We start from the raw sequence: 12233 nt of genomic DNA, 5'->3' as shown, positions 1-12233 counted from the left end.
GAAAGGCTCAACTGCAAATCTAATTAATCTAAAAAAAAAACTAATTAAATATTATTTCTTTGTTAGATATAAACGAATGTGAAAAATCGCCTTGCCAGTTTACATGTCAAAACACCGAAGGCAGCTTCAGCTGTAGCTGTCCCGCCGGTTATTTGCTGAACGCCGACGGGGTGACTTGCAGGGATTTAGATGAGTGCGCCACTGGTCAGAACTTATGTCAGCAGAACTGTATTAACACCGAGGGTAGCTACAAGTGTTCGTGCGATAAGGGATATTCACAGGTTGGCGATAAATGCGAGGGTGAGTTAATTTATTGTTAAATGAGTTAAGAAGAAGGTACTTTACTTTACTTGGCATTAACTAAAAAGTTTTGCGGTAAAAATCATCAATCAAAAAAGTTCGAGAATCAAAAGTGCATTGAGCTTAAAATAGGAGCGCTACCTGCGGGCCCAAAGGCGCCAATTCACCTGACAAAAGTTTCCACTCAGCCATACATCACCGTCCATTCGGAAAGCCAAAACGCAAAACGTGGCTGCCGCGTGTTTCCCTCTGGATTACTTCCAAATACACTACGCTATATCTTAGAAGAGGATTTGTTGGAATCCTTCGGGATTACCCCCGTGCGAAAACTAACTGGCTAATATTTACCGTTATTTGCCGGACACCAATGTAATTAATAATGAAATATCGCTTCGATTTTTCTTATATTTGTTTGTTTGGTGAACCGTTCAGTTTTAATTCCTTCCTATACCATTATTAACAATTTCTTTAAATCCGTAAATGCTATGATAGCTACGGTCTTGATAGATGAGATTTTTGGACTCACGTGAATACCCTTAGAACATTGAAAGGCTAGAATTTACATTGCCATGGGAAGATTGTTTGCTTGCAATATCTCTAATGTAATGATGCCAAATGATTATGTAGAAATGGTAAAAAAACACACTTCCTCTCTAATAAAATATGATAAGATATCCTGTAAAGAAGTCAACATTCAAAGTTAAATGAATGTAGATAACGTCCCTATATTAAAGAAAAAGGCAACAGCATAACAAGGGCGCTTGATCGCATTGTTGATTCCACCGACACAAGGAATCTTTACCAATGACGTCGTCAAAAAATATTTACATGGAAAATATTTATTAATAATAAGTTATGCTTTAAATTATTAACAATATTACCTTTTATGAACTCTTTATGCGTTTTTTTAAGGTACTTCATTAGAATAAAGATATTTATCTAATAAAAAGCATTTTTACGGAAAGTTTTTATTATTCTACGTTTATAATAATAATAATAATAATAATAATAATAATAAGTGCAAGCAGCGCAAATAGACCACCGAACAATGAAAGATAAACTCACTGCTGAGTTTACAACAAGAGTAAAGCACATAGTGAAAACGAGCCTCAACAGTAAGAATCTATTTAAGGCGTTGAATACGTATGCCTGTACAGCACTAACATATTCCTTTGGAATTGTGGGATGGAGCAAGACGGACATCCAGAACTTGCAACGGAAGGCACGAACATTATTGACTAAGGCTCAAAAACACCACCCTCGAAGTGCCACAGAAAGAACTACGCTACTAAGACATCAGGGAGGTAGAGGATTGGCAGACATTGGCAAACAGTTAGACCGACAAATTTCAGTTCTGAGAGATTTCTTTCATGAAAAGGCTAGATCGTCCGCTCTGCACCGTGCTATATGCGAGGTCGATGACTCTACACCTCTGAAACTGAAGAATCGCGAAATCGAAAGTCACCACGTCACTGATGAAGAAAAACATCGATCATGGGCACAAAAACCACTGCACGGGAGACACGTTAACGAGGTTAGCCAGGGACATGTCGATACCAACGCGTCGAACTACTGGTTAACTTCAGGACAACTGTTTCCCGAAACGGAAGGCCATACAAGACCAAGTTATTCCAACTAGAAACTACTTGAAGTGCGTTATCTCGGATTCTTCAGTACAGAGTGACAAATGTCGATATGAGTGACAGAATCCATCCAACACATAACGGGAGGATGTCAAACGTTTGCTCAAACTGAGTATAAGGCACGTCATGACTGCGTGGGAAAAATACTGCACCAAGAACTTGCAGTTAAACTGAACCTCTTGAGGATGGACAAAGTTCCATATTACAATTATACTCCAGAGCCAGTTCTTGAAAATGGTGAGTATAAATTGTACTGGGACCGAACTGTTCTCAATTACCAAAGAACTGTCAACAATAGACCAGATCTTATCCTGGTGGATAAGCGACTAAGGAGAACCACGCTGATTGACGTTGCTATACCTAATAACAATAACCTCCAAGGAAAATACAACGAAAAGATCATCAAATATCGAGATCTTGAAGGGCAAATCAGACGGAGCATGTTCAAACAATTCCGATAATAATCTCGTCAACTGGACTTATACCAAAATCCCTTGTAGAGAACCTCAAACAACTGGGACTAAGTGAGCACCACTACAAAAACATGCAAAAAGCGGTGCTACTGGGGACAGCACGGGTCGTCAGAAAGTTCATGGGTACAGAAGACCGAACACCATCCAGGGCCCGACAACCTGGAAAGGGTCCCCTCAGAGCTTAATCCTTTTGATATCTGGGATAAGTGAATGTTCCCCGTAAAACGGGAGTGTGATTGCCGCAAGGCAAAAATCTATAATAATAATAATAATAATAAATGTCTTTTACTCAAAATTTACAGATGTGGTTAACATTAATAACATTCTATAATTAAGTACCCAAGAAGCAGGGCGCAATCTAGCTAAGACAGCTACTCTACTGAACTCTACTCAACGGTCATGAACTTAAGCTGCAATATAAAGATTACCTCTATTAAATTCATTAAATACCCAAATAAAGATATATAGAATTTAAATAAATATTAAATAGCTAAATAAAAAAAATTGCCAAAAATAAAATAAATAATTAAAGGCCTAAATTACGAGTTGAAGGTTAAATGTAAAAGATATTTCTTAAACTTTGATTTAAATGACTTCTGATCTAAAGTTGACAATTCAGTTGGTAGGTTATTGTAGAGTTTAATGGCATTGTACGTAAAAGAACGTTGAAATATTGCAGTCGAATGACGAGGAAGTGTCACTCTTGTGTGAACGTTTAAACGAGGAACAAATTTATTCCTTAAAGTGGAGGGAAATAAAACTTTAAATAAAGTGTAACTCTCTGCGCCTGTCCGTCCTCAACCAGTTAAGCTCTTTAAATGTGTGTGAAATGTGATCGTATTTTCGTAATCCAAATATTAGCCGTGAGCAAGCATTTTGAACTCTTTGAATACGATTTTTATTTGCAATGCCTAAGCAAGGACCATAAATAAAATCACAGTAGTTGGACAGGACCAGAGACTCACGAAGCATTTTCCTCAAATGAACTAAGAACCTGACGACTATTATATAAAATTTTCAACGATAAAAATGACTTCTGAATTAACAATTTAACATATTCACGAAACCTCAACTCAGTATCCAGGACAATGCCTAAATTTTTTGCACGATCCATCTTGGGAAGAGAAAAGTCATTTAATAAGATATTTAAATTATTTTTAAGAAAATCTTTATTAGGTCCAAAGATTTAAGTTTTAGATTATGACAAGAAGAAAGCTGGTTAAGTAAATTCAGGTCATGGTTTATTAAAGAAGATGCATGCAAATAATCCTGATGATTGAAGTGGAGATAAACCTGGGTATCACCGGCAAAAGTTCTCAGTTTACAGTACTTTAATGATTTAATTATATCTGAGGTATAGATTTATGTTAACAGTAACATGATGTTATTGACAGTATCGGCATTTACTTGTAAAAAGATCGACTTGAATCACTATTTTTCTCAAATGGGACCTTTTTACTTTTTCACAATAAATTATTCTTACTCCTAGGTTCCGATCCTGCCATTTTAGAGAACTTTGTTTTTATCTTCTAGAAACTTAACGTTATTCTATTATTCCTTTAAGGTATTTAATGTAATTTTGTGTTTCTTCCAGGGACTAAAGAAAAATGATTTTAAATACTGGAAAAATGTAAAAATTATGCTAACCAAATACGTGAAAAATCTCCTTAAATTCCTTCCAGACGCACAAAAAATACCACAATGTCTGGAATAAAATGAAAATTATTTTCCTAAATTTTTTTTTTTATTTGGAAACCTAAGCAAGAAGAAAATGATTTTTTATTCAAATAAAATGTCTTTTAGAAGTATTATCGTAGGTAATTTTTTTATTTCTTTAAGGCACTTTATGGCATCTTTCAGAAATTTCCACCGATATTGGCAGTCCTCAATATCGGTGGAATTTGCCAACTATATTTTGTTAGACATTATCTCTTATAATTTTGCACTTAATCTACTCACTTCTTAACAAAAATGTAGTAAATTTTCTAAACTCTATGACTATTATTATATACATCATTTTTCCAATTGTTATTAATCTTATCAAGAGATATGCCTATATGCCTAGAAGATAAAAAATAATATTGCTGGCATCTTTTATGGTGACCTTAGATATTATGCATGCAATTTACTTATGCTATCTAGGATACATGATCAGATTTAAATAATTTATGTAGATTTTTGAAACAAAAAGAAAACAGTTCTAATATAGAATAGACTAGAACGAATTTATTTCAGTCTACTGCAAACTGGAAAGTTTAAGCTAAAATATACGACCGAGCCAGTAATATCCCGGCGAGACCATGTTGCCCCGAGCGTTTTAACTTTTCCTCCATGAAGGAGATGTATGTGTGTCGAGGTGAAGTCTTGTCAAATGAATTTCCGTGGAAACATACGTACGTTTCTTGAATTTCAACGTACACCGTTAAATTTCGGTACCGGCACGTTGAATATCGCCTAATAAAACTTTTTCCCCATACTTAAATGGATGTGACGAGCCAACTCATGTATTGTCACTCCTGCTCTATTATTATATATATGTAACTTAAATTGGATTTTAACCAGATAGCGTGCTAGCGAATATCTTGACACTTGACTATATTCAAACTTTAGGGATAATATAATTTCACGTATGTACTTCAACCGCAAATATAATCCTTTTGGAGCGTAACGACATACTTTAGCTCCGATATTCCGTATAGGATAACATATACATGGTTGTTTGACTGTAATTTCCTTTATAGACATAAACGAGTGCGAGAAAGCCGGCTATTGTCCGAAACCCGGCAGATGCGTCAATACTCTGGGCAGTTTCAAGTGCATCTGCCCCAGGAGGTTCAAACTTGATTCAACTGGAACTTATTGTACGGACACGGATGAGTGTGCTGACGACACTAAATGTCCTGAAGGTAATTTATTAATTATAATTAAGGCCAGATCTAAAAAGAAAGAAAAAGCATTTTTAATAAACATTAATACAAATGAGAATTATTTCTTATTTCTCGTATAAGTAAAAAATCTACTTCAGACAACCAGTTAAATATTCTTTAAAAAAAAACTAGAGGACGGAAAAACCTATAAATTCTTATCAACGAGGATGATCTACATTGTCATGTCCTGAGGATGATCGAAACGTGGACAGAATATATAATTGATCGTCTGAATTAGTTTTTTTTCTTATATCCAACAAAAGCAAAATAATTATTCAATTTGATCAGGGTCACGAATATTGAAACCATCTCAATGAACCTTTGCTCAATAAAAATTGGTTTGATTTTACTGTAGGTTCTATTAGTGCCTAGAGAACACTTTGAAGTACACTATAATTATGATTAATTATGTGCTTTTTCCTAAAAATGTAATATTTAATATTAACAGAGTAAAAAGCACAATTACATTTAAACCTTACCAAATAGTATTCACTAATGGGTCTAAAAAGGAAAACAAAGTGGGATCATCTTATTAGAGCACTTATTTTGAGAATTACCATTACAATATCGACAGAGATCCTTACAGTGGAACTGCTTGAATATCTTTTATCTTTAAAAAATACAATTTTGTTAATATTCACCGACTTTAGAGTGCACTAGAATGCATTGTACCTGCTTAGCCTACTTTCATCTGGATTCTTAGCCACGTTGGAATAAAAGGAATCAAAGCTGATTTATTAGTTAAAGAATAATTAATTGAAATCTATACATATAAATTTTTATGTAAAAGATGAAATATTATTAAAAATCTAATTCAACTTGACTGAAATCTCCTATACAGGATTAAAGACAGATTCTTTGGAGCAAATAAAATATTTAACCTCACAAAAAGGGACTAAGTGGTAATCACTAGACTTCGAATATACAAACCGGCAACACACAATTATTTTCTCGAAAAATTCATCAATTTTCCCAAAGATGTTAGTCATACGTTTTATAAAAGGCAAAAACACAAAATCTACAGCATCACAGAAACATTTAATAAAACGACACAGGTTACATGTTTCGCCTGACTAGAGCATCATCAAACCATAACATACACAATAAACAATTCTTTTGTTCAAATACGCCATTACTTCTAAGCACATTTCTGCAGTTATGTCACGAATTATTCGTAAGTTTTGCTTTTTATATAACGCCACATAAAATAATCCAGTGGCGTCAAATCGGATGATCTTGCTGGCCAATTGGCTGGTCCCTATTTCTTAAGATAATCCTCCCTTCAAACCGTGTATGCAGTAAGTTTAATGAATTTCGTGTTGTAGGACATCTTGCTGCAATCACATATTTCTCCAAATTCTTGTCCATTATCTCATTCCATAAAAACCATTATTCATCGTTCGGTATCACTCTCTGTGTGCTGTAACAGCTTGTTCGTCTTCATTTTCACAAAAAAAAAAATTGGTTTAATGATCCCAAACGCAAAAACCGTGCCAAACTGTGACACATGGATTAGTGGATTTTTTGTAATGATTTTATTTACATAACCATTCAAGTAGAAATAAAGTTCATCAAAAATTGTTATCCTCTGTTTTCTTCTCTAGAATTCACTTGTAAAAGTACAGCGTTGTCCATGATCGACTATCTTTAGCTCTTGTATGAGTTTCAAAATTCGCCTTGTTGAAGTTTTGCTAATGAAAATGTTGTGAACGCCTTTCTACAGACATTTGTGAATTTTTAGCCACACTTTTACGAACAACTTGAATTTTCCAATCGAACAAGCTAAACATTCCCGTATTTTTGTTTTATTATATTGCACAGATCCAGTAGTTTCGAATTAATATATTACTTTGCATTGGGTTACTTCTGAGGGACGATTGCTTACACCAAGGTAATCACAAATTCACGTTGTTCGACTGTATAGTGCTCTATTGTTAAAATTGTACTTAAAATTTTATTTGGTCCTGACTACAATGAAATAATTATCTCTTTTCTTAAATTTAAATGTATACCCAAAAAATTGACAACTATCATACTCAAATTCATTAAGATCACGAATACTCAAACTATCCCCATTTCCTCAATAAAATTGGTTCCATTTTACTCTATTAGTGCATTGATAACACTTTAAAATGCACTATAGATGCATAAATCGGACACATACGGATTTTATTTTGCCTAAAAATTTAATTCTAAAAAAAAGGTACTTTTATTAGGCAGTTACCGTTAGGGAAATGATCTAAGGCGCCCTTACAACTACGGGGCGTCGGGACGCTATGGGACGCGTCCTGTTAAACTCGTTGCTAACGTTCCTCTGAAGTTCGTTAACTGCTGTTAAGTAATTGCTTATTTGAGCGAGCACATAAAAACTGCTTTTAGAAAGCGTCGAGCTATTTACAGCCTCAGGGTCATTGGGAAATTTTGGGGGGAATTTATTAAGAAACATAACCTAACCTGATATTTGGTACGTGCTCTCGGACTAATGTATAAGGCTCCGCCTTACAGGCATCCAAACATCTCTAGAGACGCACTTGCGTATGAGCGTAATAATGTACGTTAGTACGAGAGCACGCGACTAAAACTGATTATTAATGATATTTAATTAATTGTATTTTAGGTTGTCAAAATCTGATTGGTGGATATAAATGTGGATGTCCCGACGGATACACCCTTAACCCTTACTACAATCAGTGCGTGGACAAAAATGAGTGCCTCAATAACCCTTGTGGGGGTAGTGGAAATTGCTTTAACATGCCTGGGAGTTATCGATGTGGGTGTCCCGATGGGTATCAGTTTGATGGTCGGTTAAATATTTGCATTCAGGTGAGTCTTCAAAAAAAAACTACATATAAACCAAACTATTCGAAAGTCTATATTATAAGGTGTTTTTTTATAAACTGGTATAAGAAGAAAAATGAGTATCCTAACGACTCATATTAATCGATATAAAAAATAATATTTTAGAGCGGGAAAAACGTAATCTAACTTTTCTTATTTGCATGCAAAGTGGAGATCACCTCTGCGCCCGGAGGGGTCGTATATCAAGGCCCGGGATCATATTTTGTTTAAAGAGAGATATTTGATTTCTCGCTCGAGAGCCCACAGATAAATCAAACCGGGATGTTTTGCGAGATCCAACAGCTTTTTATAAATGGATTTTTTTTTTCTCTCTTCTTCCTGTTTTTTTTCTCGTTTTCAACGTTTTATGACATTTTAAAGCGGATATTACCTCACAGATTAGATTCAAATTGAAATTGAAATATATTAAGCAAAAGTGATTTGACGGTTATGTGTCCCTGTACTGCGGTACACACTTTTAGTAAAACTGCCGGATCCTAACACAGTTTAACATGCTACCGGTCAGATACTATGTGTATGATTTGTGCTATTTAATTGTGCTCAGTTGTTTGTTTTGGTTTGTGCAGATTTAGAATTAATTTTTCATTATGGCTTAAAAAGGGAATTAATTTTGGAACTAGCTAAGAATCTTACATTTGTATTGATTTACCAAATATTTGTACAAATATGAGCCAAGAAAATATTGCTGAAGTAAAGGATGTTCATAAAAGAATTAAATATGTGCTTTTGTAATATTAATTTAAGATAAACCATTAAATTTTGAAACATGAAAACAGAGAAACAAGAACAACAGAATGAAGAATATTTAGAGTACAGAAAGGAGCACACCAACATAAAATGTTAGAAGATCTGGAAGCAAGTAGAACAAATAACTAAATTAGTTCATTGCGATAAACTTGTGAGGTTAACAAAGATCAGCATGAAAAGCTCTGTAAGTGAAAGATGGATCAGAGGGATCAACGGGAACCAAAACCAAAATAGGTTAAACTGCGCCTGTTCATTACCAAAATTCAATTGTCTCATGATTGAATAGATCAGCAGCTCATGACTTCTATATTTCTTATTCAAGATTGCTCAACACATAACTCATGTCGCCTTTGCAATTAAGAGAGTTTACACTACTTACTAACATTGAATACATTTGTTCTAACTTGTACTGTAAAACAGCTGAGTGTATAGTAAAGAATCAAGATCTTTCTGAACTTCTTATTGTTTCTTTTGGCTACAGTATACAAGGCTAAATGTTAGTATTCAAATTAAATCTGCAAACATTTGTTGCTATTTGTTACTCGATGCAACGGTCGAACCCCGAACTATCCTACTGACTGCACCTGTTTATTTCCAAAATTCAAATGATTGAAGCTTTTGATTGCGTTAGATTAGGAAATTGTCACAGTTGCCAAATGTATATCAAAAATTAAATATAATTAGTTACGTAAATATAGGACAGCGAAAATATTTAGATTTTCTTGTTTTTCGTAAATGCGGCATTAATATAATAAAATAAAACCTATACTTTTTTCCCGCATTTAAATATAAGGAAAGAAAAATCCTTTATAAGATTTTTTCTTTACCTTTACAAACCGGTTTAAACCCTCTAGTGCGCTTCGAGCCTGCTAACGTTATTCCACGTTTCATTTAACTTTAAGGCCCATAATCGTGGTCTGTCAATAAGACGGGGGAAATTTACCTGATTTTCCCCAGGGGTGCCGCCCCAAGGATTCTGTCTGTTGCAGACTTGCCTTCAGGTGATATATTAAGCCAATGGATCGAGTGAAAAACTTTTATAAACATCTGTCTTGGATGGGCTTATGTTTTTAACGAAACATTTTGCTTTAACGGATTGGCTTAAGTTAGGAGGGGAAAGGAGGACGGTGTATTTTATATGTCTCTTTTAAAAAATAACGAGACACGGATTTTTTTTTAAACATGCCATGAAAATGGTTTTCAATTAAGTTTTCAATTTTACGTCAAAAGCACTTTTTTCCCTAGGACGACAGTCACATGGCGAAATTCGGTTTTAAAGCAGTGCACGTTTTGCAATGTTGGGTTTAGAGTTTTTCTTTTATGAAAATTTTTCAAACACCTTTAAGGCATACAGAATTAATTTAAAAGCCTGAAAAACACATCTCTTCCACATAAGCCTGTAGAATAGTTGTTCTCTGTCATTCGGAAATCATTGCACTCCGCGCGACATCTTTGAAGACACGTGGAAGGTTAGCAAATTGGATTTCTCGCCGCTAGGAGGTCAAGGTTCAAGTCGAAATATTGGCGCGACTTTTGAATAGTAGTAAATAAATGTTTCTAGAGTATAATAAATTAGTTGCATGTTTTTATACATCGATAGTCTTAATTTACAGGAACAAGAGGATGTTACATAAGATTTTTTTTGTATCGTATATATTGTTATTTGGTGCTATAAAATAAAATCCCTGGAATAAAATAAAAAATTTCTTAAAATGTGAAAAATCATTTTGAATGCCTGGAAGTTATATAAACTCACTCAGACGAATTTCTGGAAAACTGACAATCTAAATGCATAAAAATTATGAAAAAATATTATCCTTTGATTCCCCGGAATATTTATGTCGAAAGCCTGAAACACGTAAAAAATTCAACTCAGAAAGGACTATTGTTAAATTCCTGGAAGGCATGCAAAATTAGCCAAAAAATGATTGAGAGAAAATCAAAAGTACTGCATACGATCATATAAAAAAGACTGTCCAATCCCTGGAAGTCATAAATAATGACGTTAAAATCCCGAAATAAATTAAAAATCCTAGATATAAGATTTAAAAAAAATTAATCCAAAATATTATTAAAAAATCCTTTTGAAATGATGACAAATACCAATAAAACTAAAGAAAATCCTGTGGACTATCCAGGCTTTGAAATAGAAACCATTTGCTTTCTTCCAGGCAATTGGAATCATTTATTTTTCTTCCAGACAATAGCAGAAGAATTACAGTTGGCTTTTAGCGTTGTTATGAAAGATTAGCATCAACTCTTCCAGGCACTTTTTCTTCTCTCGGTATTCGAGGCTTTAAAGTTTTTATTTTAAATATTTAGGAGATATACAGAATGAGTGGAAAGCCTGAATGTTCTTAGTTTCTTAAAGGCATAATCAAGTACTTTAAATTCCTGGAATAAAATGCAAAGTCTCGTCAAATGCCTGGAAAAACTCGGTAGGTCTTGGCTAGAGAATATCCAGATTCGAAAGAAAGTTCTTGTCCAGGCAATTAATATTACTTTTGTTTTTCTTCCAGGCACTGCTTGTTCTGATATCGTAAACACCGAGAAACCAAATAAACAGTTGGAACCTGACACTATTAATAAAATGAAACCATGATATACAAAAAGGTGGAAAAATCGAATTCTCATTTATATATCCCTATCTCAACCTGAAAGTAAGAAGGCTTAATTTTTAGGGATAATTTGACCAAATCAACTAGAAAAAACACAATTTCCAGACAAGCCAGACACTATTAATATAATATAAATATATAATTTTTTTGAAAAAGTTGATATCTCTCGTTTTTATTATTTTCTTAGCACAATGATTTAATTTTTTTTTTAGCCTCAAATAAATGTAATACTAGCAAAGCAATTTCGGAAATAACTGCGTTAACAACTAGCTAAAAATTCCATGTTATATTGATTTCGGCATACGGCCTCGTAATGTCGAAAAATCCAATTTATGATATTCAAGTCGCAGATTAATGGCCCCGATTCGTAAATTCAATTCGAAACGACAACGCCAAATTTAACCAATCGCGCGTTTTAAAATTCAAAAACACGGCGTGTATGAATCAAAAATAAAATACAACTATTAAACAATAACCCGTATTCGACCGAAAAAATAAATAAATAACTCCAGGACGAAATATCTTCGCTATTTGTTTGAATTTGCATAATAAAATTTGGATGGTTTATTACTGCGTCCCGGTTTACATTTCCATGCGGAAATTTTGAGCTCGAAGCAAAACTGAAACTGGAAGAAAGAAAAATGCAGCATGCGTCCATTCCGCAAG

General features: G+C 34.0%; 1 protein-coding gene across 1 annotated transcript in view; it reads left to right on the top strand.

Moving 5' to 3' along the window:
• LOC126748375 (fibrillin-2-like) overlaps positions 1-12233 on the top strand; it is a 68165-nt gene that overhangs the window by 48652 nt on the left and 7280 nt on the right. The window contains exons 42-44 of the mRNA XM_050457565.1: positions 67-300; positions 5158-5322; positions 7961-8166. Of these exons, the coding sequence (XP_050313522.1) occupies positions 67-300; positions 5158-5322; positions 7961-8166 (605 nt within the window). The remainder of the gene's footprint in view (positions 1-66; positions 301-5157; positions 5323-7960; positions 8167-12233) is intronic.

The sequence above is a fragment of the Anthonomus grandis genome, chromosome 22, assembly GCF_022605725.1.
Source record: "Anthonomus grandis grandis chromosome 22, icAntGran1.3, whole genome shotgun sequence".
In the NCBI taxonomy this organism is placed as follows: Eukaryota; Metazoa; Arthropoda; class Insecta; order Coleoptera; family Curculionidae; genus Anthonomus; species Anthonomus grandis.
Note: the sequence above shows the minus strand (reverse complement) of the source record. Positions and strands in the feature narration are given on the sequence as shown.